Here is a 15,280-nt window from a genome sequence, read left to right as displayed (position 1 = left end):
TCCCCCTATCCCCAGGAATCTGAACCAAGTGGGCACCAGAGAGTGGGCTGTTTTATTTTTGGCACCCAGAAGTAAGTTAGGCTGTACTGTTGCTCAGTTTTAGGTGAGAAGTGAAACTTGCATTTCAGCAGACTCTTTCAGGATATAGCTTTTAAGGATGTATCACTGCTTCAAAACTCTTTTTGCTTTTTCTTTATTTGTAAGCCACTTTGATTGAAATTTAGAAAGGTAGAATAGAAATTCCATTATTTAAAGTAAGCCACTGTGTGCAGATGTAAAAAGAAATGCAGATAAGTCAACAAGAGAGTTAGATGACAAAGGACAAATGTGTCATAAGCTTAAGGAGCCAAAAATGTAGAAAAGGCAACCCATGTATTACAGTTAGGATACAGTCCAAATCTTAAGCCGTCAGTCTAGGAAGTTGCAAAGCAGCTAGAATTCCAAATCACATTTCTGGCTTGCTCCATTTAAGGGTTTATTTATTTGCTGTTTACCAATTTAGAAGATGCTGTAATCTGAATTGAGTTTTTCATGTCCTCGTGGAAGTCTGTTGTATCACTTGGAGTGAGTCATTACAGAAAGTGAAAAGGTTTGTTTGTCTTAACCTGTATTTAGTGTCACAGTTCACAGAAGACTGTTTTCTAGGAACATTTCTGGCAACTGGATGCCTGCACAGGAAAAAAATACATTGGGTTACAAAACAGAATAATGATTTGTGTATTGCCAATCCCATTTTTAATTTGAGTTTAATTTAATTTTTTCTTTTAGATCTCATTCTGGATATACTAGCTTTGTTTCATAATTTTTCTTGACTAGTTTTAAACTAATGTAGGAAGTAAAATTATGTTCAGGACAGGTTAGTGAGAGGCTGACAATACTGGAGGATGCTGTTCACTTCCAGCCATAATTGCTGCTAGTCAGGTGAGTGAAATTCTGCATGATAGATAGGCTCTGATAAATGATCCCAGTCTACAGACAAATGGATGGGAAGAAAGGAGGAAAAAAGGAAATGCTGGCACCAGTTCTTAAAATTACAGTTCAACCACCTAGGATGGAAACCATTAAGGGAATCTGAACGAGGTGACGGATGTGGGACAAGCAGAGCCAAAAGGCACCCAGCAGAGCTAATAGAATAGCTGATGAAACTACATGGAATGCTTTCATATTTAGTAACTAGAGAGTTGAGGTTGTTGAGCAGAAGGGAAGTATACTATGTCCTTCGCCAGAAGATGAAATGACCATTGAGAAGATCTCCACAAGTCAGCCTGGTCCCATTCATTAGTCAGAGAACAAGCAATTCCAGAGAGCTGCTTCAGTATTTGGGGTGGGCAGATAAATTATGTTTTGAAATAGAAATGTGGTGAGTAAGAAGCTGGGGTGGGTGCCTTCCTCTGCTTGCTTTGGGTGGTAATATCCAGTAAGTGACCTTCAGTTGATTGAATGCATCCTTCACTGGAATGGGGAGAGAGGCTGTTTTCAGCCATTCCCCTTTTCCTGTAGCTTCCATGCAAGTCACCTCTTGAGGGTTAGGCTTCCTCTTGAAACACCAGAAATAAATTGTCTCATCTGAGAAGTGATAATGAAATGGCATTTTGCTATCCTTGTCAATAAGCACCCCCGATACTATCCAGCAGTTACTACTACTTCTTTGGCGATCATTCGTAGCCGAGTAAGATTGTCTTTCATGAACACAGTCTTAATGTTGTGTCTGTAAGTGGCTGTTGAGGCCAATTCTGGATCCACACGTCCATCCACAGTGAGGACATAGGTTTCTGGGTGCGAGTTGATCAATATGAGGATTTGCCAAACATGGCTTCCTCTTAGCTCGTTTCTGCCTCTTGTCCTAAGTTCATGCTTCTTCAAAGTCCATGACGCCTTTGGTAGAGGCTTTTCTCCAATTGGAGCGCTCATAGGCCGGTGTTTCCCAGTTATCCATGCTTATACTGCATTTTTAAAAGATTTGCCTTGAGAGCGTCTTTAAACCTCTTTTGTTGTCCACCAGTATTTCACTTTCCATTTTTAAGTTCGGAATAGAGTAGTTGCTTTGGAAGACGATAATCAGGCATCCGCACAACATGACCAGTCCAACGAAGTTGATGTTGAAGAATCATTGCTTTGAGACTGGTGATCTTCGCTTCTTCCAGTATGCTGACATTAGTTCGCCTGTCTTCCCAAGTGATACACACATTTTTTCTGAGACACCATTGATGGAATCTTCTGAGGAGTTGAAGTTTTTAAGTGGTCCATGTTTCACAAGCGTACAGTAAAGTTAGTGGTGCAGTAGCTTTGTAAACCAGCATTTTGGATGATGTCCATTTTGTGGATGTCTTGATCCTCAAACACTCCTGTGCTTCAATTGGGAGAAAACTGCACTTGCAGAGCTCAAACGGTGCAGGATTTCCACATCTACAGCCCTTGTGGAGGGATAACTGCCCAGGTAGGAAAAGTGATCAACACTGTCCAACATCACATCGTTAAGTTGGATTTGTGGTGCTGCAGAGGGGGTTGTTTTGTGCTTGTTGGTGCAGCAAGTTATATTGAGGAATAGACCAAGCTTTTCTATAAGCTTCTGTGAAGGTATTTAGGATGGTTTGGAGGTCATCCTGTGAGTGTGCGCACACTACATTGTCATCAGCATTTTGCAGCTCTATGACGGAAGTTATGGTAGCCTTACTCTTTGCTTTCTATTGTTTACTAGCCTGGTCTTCACTCTGAAGAGAAACGGGGAGAAGAGCGACTTCTTTTTATGAGCAAAAAGCAGATGACTTAAAAACGAAAGTTTGCTGCTGCTTTCTTTTTTAATATAGCAGAGAAGTGGCCTCCCCCACAGATACCAGAGTTAGTGACCTTAGGCATTTGTTGCTTGGGGTTGGGTGGGAGGATTGTGTGTAAAACTGCCTAAATTCAGCCTGTGCAATGATGATGTTAGGAAAATATATCTTCCTGTGTCAAAGAGACAGGATCCCAGGGTTTACTAGGAACAGATGAACCATTCCGCGCCCCCCCCCCCATGGGGATTTCTGTTTTCGTTTATGCGGTTCGTTAACCTTAGTTTAATTTTCAGGCACAGTGCATTGGCTTTCATTTGCTCCTCTGAAGGTTCAGAATTCTCCTTATCTACATCTTATCTGGCTGATTAGAAGGTTTCAGTTGTGGATTAATGGTGTGGGAACGATGTCCTAGTTTGAGTTCTTTATATAATGAAATGTGGAAGAGAGTTACAGGTGAAAGGAGATGATGACCTTTTATTTTGTTGAGTGTGTTTGAAATGTTTATCCATCTGACTGGAAAACTCTCTTCGGTTTACCAGAATAATAAAGACAGGCACGTAGGAGATCACTTTACTGCAGTAGTTAGGTCATTGGCCCAACTAGCTCAAAATTGTCTGCCTTGGGGGTAGGGGCACCATTTCAGTCTGAGGGCTCCATTCTCTCATGGGCAACCTTCCAGAGGCTGTGCACTTGTGGAGAGCAGGGTGAGAGGTTAAAGTGAGTGGAACAATGGGTGTAGCTTTTTCCTTGGCTGAGGTAGGCAACATTGGAGCCATGCAAAAGTCAAGAGGCTTCTGTGTGCACAGAAAATTGCTTTCTTGGGAAAGCAAGAGGTATTTTCATAGCAATCAGGAAGGGTGCAGAGCAGATCCAGTCAGGGGTTGTAACCTGAGAGGGTCCCAAGAGACCGGTTTGGAGACCTGTAATTTGAGCCTGCAGTTTCCCACTCCTACTCTGACTGGCAGAGGCTGCCCAAGTTTTCAGACTGGTTTTTCACATTCCTACTGGAGAGATGCTGCAGAATGAATGAACTAAAGACTGTCTGAATGCAAAACATGACTGAACTATGGTCCTTCCCTAATATATTTGCTTGATTCAGGTATTATATTGTTAAGAATATAATACCTTGTTTGTCCTTGAAGGTTTTCACGGAGCATGCTTTCTAGTACAAAGGTTTGGGGTGTGCCGGTAGTTTGCCAAATTGTATTAGTTTCCATTACAGTAAACTTACAGTTCAGAAGGTGCTATCCAATGCGCTTCTGGCACAATAAACCAGTTAGTCTCTAAGGTGTTACTAGGCTATTTACCATTCAGATGTGTTCTATTTCGAGATTGAATAATAGTGATTCATATTTTGGAGTAGGACTGGGCAGAAAATAGATTGAGATCTAGTAGATCTTGGGGCAATTTGCAACGTTTTAGCAACAGCAGCTGCTGAGAGGCTTAGAAAAATATAAATTAGCCTTCTTTGAATAAAGCAAGCATGGAGGAAAAGCAAGCATTAATATTTGTGTGAATCTTTGTCCAAGGCTTCTGAGCCCAGTTCTGACATTTAAAACAAATTGTTGAGCTTAGTCTGTTCCTTATTTCTGAGTTTACAGAAGCCCCCCTCCCAGGACTTGATGTTCTGGTTTCAGTTGATGAACCACAAAAGTTCTAGACAAAAAACAAACAAAAACAAAGTACATCCATCAAGTCTGAAGTTGGCTCGCCCCGACTTCAGGCTTGATGGATTTAGAAAAACATTTTCATACCTGGGAAATCAAAGTTGGCACAAAGAAATACAGTATATAATTTAAATAGCACAGTCCTTGTCGTTTCTACTCATAAGTAAGCACAGCTGAAATCAGTGGGACTTACTTTCTGTTGTATGTGTAGGATTCCAGCCTAAATGTCAGTGACAGGGAGGAAAAAGATGAAAGACCACCAGATTGCAGCCATGGGGGACAGGCACAGCAGTAGTATTAAATGTGTCTTGTCTGAGCGCCTATTGCATCTCTGTATCAAATGTAGTTGGGAAAAGTGATTATTGTTCCAAATTTCAGCACAAGCTCATTTGATGAGTGTGAAGTGGTTAACTCAGAAATGTCTCCTTGTGCCATTTACAGATGGATGGAATTCTGTGGATACACATTTTCTGATTTACTGGTGCCATTTTTTAGCATGTGTTCTTCTGATTATTCCTTCTCAAATTCTGTTCACATTTGCTTATGTGAGCATGGTTTGAATCAGTAATATTGCATAATGCAGCAACTTCTTGTACTGTTTGTTCCTACACGGTTATCTAAGACTTTGAAATCATATATATGAATACTATGATAGTCACCAACGTGGAAGCGAGTCTGCTTCTTTGAGTTAGCTAGGTCTTACTGTTTTAAGTACGGGTGCTGTTGAGGCACATTCTTGCTCACGAAGCTGTAGTTATTCAGGCTGTGTTGACTGCGCTTTTGCTTGATCACCAGTATTGTAGTATCGTTCTGTGTCTTTTGCAGACCTAGTTGATTTAGCACTCGCAAATAAAATGAAGACCTGGCTTAGCTCAGCTCCAGTAACCTAGAGGTCATTCCAGGGCCATGGAAATCAAATGTTAATAGACTGAAAGAGCTGTCTGCCATATAAGTATAATACTAACTCATAAAAGGAGCAGATGCATAGATTAGATGGCTTTAGGACACCCACAAAATGTGCATGTTGTGCTTATTCTAATTCTCCCTTCTGTTGATGGTTCTGTTTTATGAGCTGTGCTGAAGAGCCTTCTTGGATTATGGTGAAGTTTTTGATAAATTGTATTCCAAGATGCTAGGTCATTTACAGTATCATGAGGGGAGGAAATGCAGTATGTCCAAAACAATTGCATTGCCCCTGCTCCTCAAAATACTTTCTCCAGCCAGGTTGACATGAGAGATGTGCTCCCTCCATACCTTTTTCAATGGACAGTCAAATAGTTACCAACCATGAATTTCTTAACAGCAGTAATACATCATTATGTTAAATTGACATGTCATCTTCAAGAAGACTTGAAATGCAGTCCCTCTCATTAAAAGGTAAAGGGACCCCTGACCGTTAAGTCGAGTCGCGGACAACTCTGGGGTTGCCATGCTCATCTCGCTTTACTGGCTGAGGGAGCCGGCGTTTGTCCGCAGACAGTTTATCCGGGTCATGTGGCCAGCATGACTAAGCCTCTTCTGGCAAACCAGAGCAGCGCATGGAAACACTGTTTACCTTCCCGCTAGAGCGGTAGCTATTTATCTACTTGCACTTTGACGTGCTTTCGAACTGCTAGGTTGGCAGGAGCTGGGACTGAGCGATGGGAGCTCACCCTGTCACGGGGATTCGAAAAGAAGCTTGCTATTGTTCCAGAAGTCTGGAATCCTCAGGCAGAGGGTGCCCAGCGCTAAGTGAAAATTATCCTCATGTGGGTTCTGCCAGCTGTCAGGATAGAGTGTCACATCTTGCCCCTGCTTTTTCTATCTGACAACCGAGTTAATGCAGTTAAATCTGGACTACCATTTAATATATGCATTCTTGACTTTTTGCAATTCTTTACGATATTTGACCCATGGTAAAGGCATAGCGAGACAGCTATCAATGTAGCATTTTAACACAGCAAAGTGTTGTTCTAATAGCAATTGCATATCTGAAAAGCACTAACAGTTTTATAATTAACACCTACATAGGATAAAACAGTTACTCATCTTAAGAAGATAGTGATGATGCAAGTGGTGTGATATTCTTACATTTTGACACCATTAGCGTACACAGCGTTTCAGAGGAGCAAAAATAATAATTATATGAGTAGTTTTGCAGCTTGCTTGATAGATAGCCAGAAAGTCATGTATTTTGTGGCCCCAAGAAAATAATGCTCACACCCTTTCATAGATGGTTGGCATGGTTATAGTTACTTTCATGTGGTATAGTCATTGGTTCAGGGCCATTGAGTATGGTAACATGCAAGAGAGGAGATACGATATAACTTGATCCCCCAATGAAGGAAGCTTGGATACAACCACATTTAAAATTTCTTGGCTGTTTAATTTTTTGAGGTCACTTCTTGACCAAAGCAAGCTATGGACTGATTCTCAACCATTTCTCTCTCTCCCCCCCCTCCCCCCCCGGGTTTGGTATGTGTTATTTTGATTTAAAAGTCTGTAGTCTAGTGAACAATTTTGGCTAAGTAATGTTGCTTTTTTACTTGTTTGCAATTCCAAAGAAGGCTTGAAAAGCCTGGGTCTCGCTTTTTATTCCTTGTTGCTACGTTAAGTTGGAGGTGGGTCTAAGTGCTTTGTAGCTAGATACCCCATATTCTGCCTTTACTGTTCAAAGAAAAAGACATCTAGGTGCCTTTTATAATTTACTTATTATAGGAGCAAGCTGACAGAAATATTTGGGTCGCTTCTGCATGCTAGATCAGAAAGAGCCTCCATCTGGTTCAACATTCTGCTTCCAACAGTGGCAAACTAGATGCGTACAGGCAGTGGCACAAAGGCAGTAACTCTCTGTTATGTCACCAGCGTTTGCCATTCATTAACATAACAGCATCTGAAAATGGAGGTTCTGTTTAGCTTTAATAGTAGCCCTAAATAGACCCTTAAGAAAAAGAGTCCTGCTGGATCAGAGTTTACTTCCCACAGTGGCTAACTAGAGGTTTAGGAAATTCACAGAAGGCAGATCTAAGATGGTGAGCGTGACCACATTCTATAGTAATGAACACCATAGTTTTGTTATGGAAATGACATGGGGGGAGCACATTTTTAAAGTTATTTCAGTGCTACAAATATTATGCCTGAATGTATCCTTTTGACTTGACAGCTCAGGGAAGATACTTAGCTTTATAAATTTATAGAAAATCCATACTTTAACCAACTCTCCTCATTCCAACGCCATTTTAACCATTAAAGAAAGGTGAATTTGGGCTCCACCTCCTCCAATGAACCAAGAAGCAGGAAGTCACGTAGGCAGCAGGAACAGGGCATGCTGCCATAATTCCACAAGTGTGATAGCACATACATGGCACCCCACCCATGGAGTGACCACAGGGTACATAGACGTCCACAGAAGCATTTTAGCAAGTCAGGTGTTCTGAAAGCCCATCTCCAGACAAGTCCTGAGGGCAAGGATATGTAAAGAGTTTTATTGTTCTTTCGGTGATGGGTACTTAAGAGATGTTGGGAAAGGTGTCTGATAAAGTAACCTAATGTTGAACTTCTGTAACCCTTGTATACCCCTCCCATTTGTGACATGCTAGTGATGTAGTGATGATGTATCAATGATGGCTCTCGAAGTGTATTCTGGGGGAAAGAGGGAAGTTTTAAAAGAGGATGTCACCCCATGCTGGGGGTTCTTACTCCTGTGGGGACCTGTTGTGCAACAATAAAGATCATGGTCTACTGACTGATGTTTTGCTCCAAATTACTTGGCTGGAACTTCCGTCTTTTACTGGCCACATAGACCCGCGGGGGACTTGCACCCCGATGAGCTGGGCTGTTGAGTAGTCTCTCACCCTGGAATTTTTTTTCTTTAACAGTCTTAATAGCTAGAATTTGGCATCAGTGATTCCATAGGTTGTTGTACTAACAACATGCAAATGCTTGTTTTTCAGACGACGCCTAGCAGAGCGCCAGTGGGCAATGGAAAGAGCGGCCATTATATGTCGATGGACATGGCTGCAGGCTCAGGTTTCTGACTTGGAATATCGTATAAGGCAGCAGACTGATGTTTACAAGCAGCTCCGTGCCAATAAGGTAGGCCAGCTTTCTTCTTTTGAGAAGTATCCCTTTCATTCTCTAACCTCTTATTCAGGAACTATACCAAGGTTTGGATCACAGTTTATTTTGGGAGTTCAGGAGCAGGTTGACTATGATGCAGTTAATGCACACTGTAAGGTAAGGCCCTCACTGTGGTATAATTAGAGCTGCAAGTGGCAGCTTAGCTTCATGGCTAGCCGTTATTATTTTTTAGTCTGTTGTGAGGTCCAATTCCACCTCAGTTCCTCCTGCAACTGCATGATTTTAAAGCAATCAGAATTATGTTAATAACATGTCAGCTGCAACTGGGCACATGGACTATTTCTACACTGGTGCTGAAGTGGACAACACGGGACATTTAGAAAGCTGTCTGAGCCCCGGTGAAACAAACAGTGGTGGTTATCTGGGTCAGTCTGCTTCTGTCTGGGACCTGATTAAGGGCATTTACTGGCTGCAGCTCTGTTTGCGCTAACAGGCAAAGCTACAGGAAGTTTATCTAAAAGCAGATATCCTGCATGCCCCCTACTGCTACCAAACATTTTTGCTTATGGAAGATTTAGGGAGGCAGGAAGGGAAAGATCTTGAGTGAATAAAAATCTGCCAGTTGTGCAATCCTTCATGTGCATGGCTTAGCAAAATATTAGGGGCACTGCAGCCAAACAGCTTTGCAAGTCCCAGCCCCATTTTTCCTATCTTTGATAAATAATAAACAAATATAAAGTAATTCAGTAGTAGTAGTAGTAGTAATAGTAGTAGTAATAGTAACAATAAGAATTTATATGCCACTGGGTTTCCTAAAAAAAAGTAAAAGAACAAAATACAACATCACACACTAAAAACCTCCCTGAACAGGGCTGCCATTCAGATGTCTTAAAAATCACACATGTGAATAATATCCATTTTTATTCTTTAGGGCCCTGTTGTCTTGGGTGATCTCCAGCATGAGGATGTGATGAGACAACAGAGTCGCCTAGGTTCTGCAGCTGCGGTGAACTCCAGGAAAAATAAAATACTGCCGCCACCCTCCTCCCACCTGAAGGTGCCTACTGGGGACAGGCAATGTGACTTGTCTCCCTGTATCCCTTCCTACCTCCTGCAGAATGCAGAGAAACAGGTCAGTGTATAAACTGTGGCAGTAGGCTCCTTTTGTGCAAAGATATTGCTTAACAATGTGTGTTCCAGTCTTTAAAATCTGCATTGCCTTGGATTGAGGCTTGAAATAACTCATGTGCTTGATTGATGGGTGTCTAGAAATGTAATGCGGTTTTTTTAAAAAATCCTGTAGATGTACAGGGTGAGTATAAGTGACTAAATTGGTGCTGGTTTCTAATGAAAGCAGGATTTGGATTTCCACCCCACACCTGCATTAGAAAAATTGTTAAAAAGTCTTGGTGGATACTGTATTCACAAACAACTTCTCTTCATTCATCTGGCCTTCCTTTTACCAGATATTATGTCCCAGATAAAACAGAAATGGAATCTTAAGTTTTATTTGTGATATAGTCCCCTGGGAGTGTTCTTGAAAGGGCTTACATGGGTGAGGCTCCTGGGAAATTTTGCTCTTGACCTTGGAGGAGGCAGATTTAAATTTGTGTTCTTGGTGGAGGGGCTGCATAGAGTGGGGGTCTGCTTCTCTTGCTAAATACAATAAAAAGGATATAATTATAAAAGAGTTCTGGACAAACAGTGATAGATTTCATCTTAAGAGGCTTTTCCCCAATGGCATCTTTTAAACAGATTTTATACCTTTACAAAGTGTGTAAAGCCTGCTGCTTTTGTAATAATATGGTGACTACTTTTTAAAAGCAGTGAAACGAAGGCTGAGAAACTTGTCCCAGGACAACTCATAAATAGGAGACTGAACTGGGGTTTGAACTAAGAAGTAACAGTTTTCCTTACACTGTTCTTTCCATACTGTATTAGCTTTCTGGGGAATGGTAGCTATTCTCTTATAGCTCCTGAGCACATGATATCCAGAGTGTACCTCATTTCTTCTGAGACATCTTTTGATAGTCACTGATTTTCACCCTGTACTCTGATTTTCACCATGTGCTCATTTTTCATTTGGATTTCTCAGCTGCAGTGCCTGATGGCTTTAGGGATCCTGGTAATTCTGTTTCTCTAATAGCCTTTATTGCTCTTGCCCTGCAAACTTCCAGTTCTTTCTCATTTATCCTGCCATATCTTGCACAGAGACCTAGAATTCTTTATGCTTGATGGCTTTTCTCAAAACAAAAAAATGTATTTCTCCTTTCAAGTTATCTTGTTACTGATTATCAACCAGGAGTTGAGAAAGGTAGCTTTATTTGTCATTTCAGGTGGTAGGTCTAGTAATGAATTCCTGTTCACAAGTTAAGACAGAATGAATTGATCCTGGTATCTGAGCAATTGGGAGTAAAATGCTTGATTTGCACAGCCCTCTGTAAACCTAGTTGTCTGTAGTGAGATCTTCTTCTGAGCTCATACTGCTAGGTGAAATAGTGAAAGTTCTTCCATAGTTTTGTGGAAGCTGTTCGCATGACTGAAACATGTCTTCATGCATTGGCAGTGGCTGTCGTGGTGGTTTGCTTCTGGAAGAACAAGTCTTGTCAAGAAATGGGTATGAATACTCCAAGAAGAAATAAAGAGGGCTTCTGCTCCATTTCTCATGGGAAAAGTGGTTCAGGAGTAGTGGGGGACTGTCACACTGATGCTGAGACCTTATGTTGAATTGAGGCTCACGCAGATGATTCCTTGAAGTGATCCAAATTCCTGGCTGGCTGTTAACAAATTCTTCCAGTGATGAGGAATCTCCGTGGATTTCCCAGAGCGGATCTTCTAATCTTAATTTCACTGATATGTTGATAAGTGTATTCTAAAGAGCCATTCTTTGGGGCCTCTTTGAACTTAACATGCTGTTCCCACAGGGCAGAGCGAGGGTTTTTATTGTTCAGGCTTTGTATACAGTATGCTTTTGCTACTCAGTGTTGTGTGTTTGGGCTTTGGAGTCTCCTCTCCTGATGGGGTGGGAGGGTAGACTGAAGGATGTGTGTCAACCCCGGGAAACAGATGCTGGAAATCCTGTCCTGGCTGATTTGCTGGTATTTGAACTGTCGCCACACTCTTTCCCTTTTCTCTTCCTCCCTCTGTCCCTTCCATTTGCTCCTGAATTCATGTTTTTCTCTGCAAAATTTTAGACCAATCCTGTGCATGCCTACTTAGAAGTAAGTTCTGTTATTTCAGCTTGGCTTACTTGCAAATATGGTTGCCTAAAATGTAAAAACAGATAAACAACACTCAGGATGCCACATTCAGGGGTGCAGCAAATGCCTGGAGGCCTAGAAACACATGGCCCTGATTACAGCTTTCCTGTAAATAGTCACTGAGGTTTTTGTGTTTCCTGTTAAGTGGCTGTTAGTTCGTCTTCCCTACAGCAAGACCTCTTTTCTTAAATGCTAAAATGGATAACTAAGCTTCCTGTTAGTGAGTAGCTTAGCTGCCTTCTTAAGTGAAGGTAGCAAATCTGAAGTTGGGACTACCTGATGTTGAAAGTGACCTGATTTTAAATATTCTTTGAGATAAATTTTCTGACAGCTTTTGGCATGACATTTATGGCAGGTATGTGGGGTTTGTTGTGTGTTTCAGCGTCTCATTCTCAAAGAGCTTATGAAGTAGTATGTTGGAAATTACCAAGTATGTTAAGCACCATAACCATGAGAGCTGAAATCTCGAGAAGTTTCTTAAAATGTTATGTGTCATTCCTGCATCATAGGATTGTAGCTGTAGAGGATAATTGGATTACTTCCCTCTTTACTGGCATTTTTTGTTGACATCTAATCATTAATGAGAGGAAGGAAATGCTCAAATCTTATTTTTAGTTTGTGGATGAAATTTAAAAGCAGCTTTTATTGTTTAAATTGGAGCCTGAGTGTGTATTCATGGATCTTTCGAATGCAGACATGGAAAGAGGCACAAATGGTTCTGGATTAACCCTACTGAGATGGCAAACTACTTTGCACTTTGTTAAATTGCTGCTTTTGCTTTGTTTTCCCCCTCTTCCTGCTTCCAGAGCACAAAACAAATGAGTCTTCTGATTCATTCTGTCACAAGACTTACTTGAGTTTGAGATTTCATTTTTCTCTTGCAGAATTCTCGCCTTGCGCAGTCTTTAAGAAACCTTGTGTGTCAAAGTCCCTCCTGTACACCCATCAATGGGTCTCCAGAGCCCCCCAAAGCCTGCACATCACCCCATCAAGTCAACGGAATAAGTAACTGGTTAGTCCTACTTTTCTTTCAGGTTGATCAGTGTGATGTTCTGGAATTTGTCTTGCTGAGTAAACATTGTGTTCTACACTGGCTCTGATTAAAAGAGAGAAAATTAATTTGGTGTTTTTGAGGAAAAAAAGAATTCTGTATGGATTACCATAATTTTAAATGTCCTTGGACCAAAATAGAATACATTGTTTAGCGAAGCTTGTTGTAAAATGCATTCAGGTCGCTTGTCTGTGGCTCCATATGTGCTGGTGTGGGAAGCAAAGGCTTTCTGTGTCTCTTCCTTCTGTACAATTTCAGTTTTGAATGTAGTCACAGGAGAACTTTTGGTTGGGGAAAGATGCCTCAATCAGTAGTCAACAAATCCTCTTGCATAGCTGTTTCCAGGTTCCATATACAGAAATACCTCCGCGAACATCTGCCCTGTCGACTGTGTTATAATCCATTTCGGCGTACATCTGCAGCAAACCCAGAAGTACCGGAACGGGTTACTTCTGGGTTTGCAACATGCGCAGAAGCGCAGACCACTCTGCGCGTGTGCGCAGAGTGGCACTTTGTCAAGTTTACCCCTGCGTTGCCATTTTTATTCATCACAATAGAACAAGATTGAAATTATACTTTTTTTACCACAATATAGTAAATGCAAGCTATTGGCATCTACAGAAGCCAGCATATGGAGGTCAGTCTTTAGGAATTTTAATTCTTGCTGTTCTGTCATAGCAGAGAACGGCATTAAATTGATCGTAGGAAAAATAGGTGTTTATTTTCAGGCCTTAGTCTGAGTCTCCTGTATTACCCCACATGACCAGTTCCCTGGCCTGTATCTACATGTTTTCTTTAGCAAATACCTGCAAGGCAGGAGTGCGTTACTCCTCTGAGAGTCCCCTGGGTGCAATGCCTATGGCAGTGTTTCCCAAACGTTTTTGGGCAACGGCACACCTGTTAGCAGGAAAAAAATCTCGCGGCACACCACCATTAAAGCCCCGCCCCGTGACGTCAGCGCGCAGCGTCACGCCGGGAGGGACGCACAAAAGCGAAAGTTTTTTCCCTCCCCCTTGCCGGGGTGGGAGGAGGCAGCAGAGCGAGGGCAGCTGAGGCGGCGGCGGCTGTTGTGGTGGTGGCGGCGATAGCGGGCGGAGGAGGGGGCGGCGGCGGGAGTTGCTGCTGCTGTTGTTGCTGCTGCTGCCCGGACATGCCGGCCTCCTCCTCCTCCGCTGTCTCGCGATCCTCCCTATTGCGCGCGCTGCCCCGCCGCTCGGCACCACCACCCCGGAGCCGCCCCCGGCTCGACGCGGATCCTCGCCGCCGCCGCCGCCTCTCACCGCCCGACTCGCCCGCCTTCCTCCCACGGCACACCAGCCGATGTCTCACGGCACACTAGTGTGCCGCGGAACACCGGTTGGGAAACACTGGCCTATGGTTCACATGCAAAGAGTAGTAGTGGCTCCTTGCAAGAGAACGTCTTGCTGTCCTTAATTGGGTTGAATCAAACCAACTCATTACACAAGCAGATATACTTCCATTCGTGCAGCCGATCTCCCCCTCCACACTGCCCCCAATAGGCTCCAGAGTAGGACCGGGCAATATATCAATAGATTGTTTTATACCACTAGCGAGAGCAAATCAGGATAACCATTTTTTAAAAAAATTACCTGGCAATATATCGTGAATCGGGTGTGTGCTTGTGTAGGATAGTCAAATAGCACAATATTGCAAAAACTGGGAAGCTGATTGTTGTAAACAAAAATCTGCCCTTTTCCCTTATGGGGTATCTAAGAGCCCATATATACCGTATTTTTCGGACTATTGGACGCACCGGTCCATAGGACGCACCTAGATTTGGGGGGGGAAATAAAGGGGAAAAAAATTTATCCCCCCCCCCCCCCGCCAGGCGCGGGGCTGGGGCGGGGAAGCCCGAGCTTCCCCCTCCCCCAGAACGGGACTCAGAGCCATGCCGAAGCTGCGTGCAGCTTTGGCATCGCTCTGGGAGCTTGCGGGGCTGGGGGAGGAGGAAGCCTTCCGCCAGCCTCCAAACCAAGTCGGGGGACAGCGGGAATGGCGCGCTGCGCCTCTCCCGCTGTCCCCCGAGTTTGCGGGGCTGGCGACGGGGAGGAGCAGGCTTCTCCCCCCGCCAGCCTTCTAACCAAGTTGGGGGACAGCGGGAAGGGCGCGCTGCGCCTCTCCCGCTGTCCCCCGAGCTTGTGGGGCTGGCGGTGGGGCTCTCCTGAAGCCTGGAGGTTGTGGGGCTGGTGGGGGGGAAGAAGCAGGCTTGCTTCTCCCACCCCCAGCCTCCAGATCAGGTCGCGGAATAGCGGGATGGCGGAGCGCTGCCATCCCGCGATTCCCCGACCTGATCTGGAGGTTGTGGGGATGGTGGGGGGGAGAAGCAGGCTTGCTTCTCCCACCCCCAGCCTCCAGATCAGGTCGCGGAATAGCGGGATGGCGGAGCGCTGCCATCCCGCGATTCCCCGACCTGATCTGGAGGTTGTGGGGATGGTGGGGGGGAGAAGCAGG

At 43.5% G+C, this 15,280-nt stretch overlaps 1 protein-coding gene across 2 annotated transcripts in view; it reads left to right on the top strand.

The window, feature by feature from the left end:
• Positions 1-15,280, top strand: part of LOC308569535 (KAT8 regulatory NSL complex subunit 1-like) — a 46,453-nt gene that overhangs the window by 9,636 nt on the left and 21,537 nt on the right. For both annotated transcript variants that reach the window (XM_081163571.1, XM_081163572.1), the window contains exons 2-4: positions 8,371-8,512; positions 9,429-9,629; positions 12,642-12,769. In XM_081163571.1, coding sequence (XP_081019697.1) covers positions 8,371-8,512; positions 9,429-9,629; positions 12,642-12,769 — 471 coding nt within the window. The remainder of the gene's footprint in view (positions 1-8,370; positions 8,513-9,428; positions 9,630-12,641; positions 12,770-15,280) is intronic.

The sequence above is a fragment of the Podarcis bocagei genome (genome assembly GCF_964188305.1).
Source record: "Podarcis bocagei genome assembly, chromosome: 12".
NCBI classification, from domain to species: Eukaryota; Metazoa; Chordata; class Lepidosauria; order Squamata; family Lacertidae; genus Podarcis; species Podarcis bocagei.
This window is presented reverse-complemented; position numbering and strand designations above follow the sequence as displayed.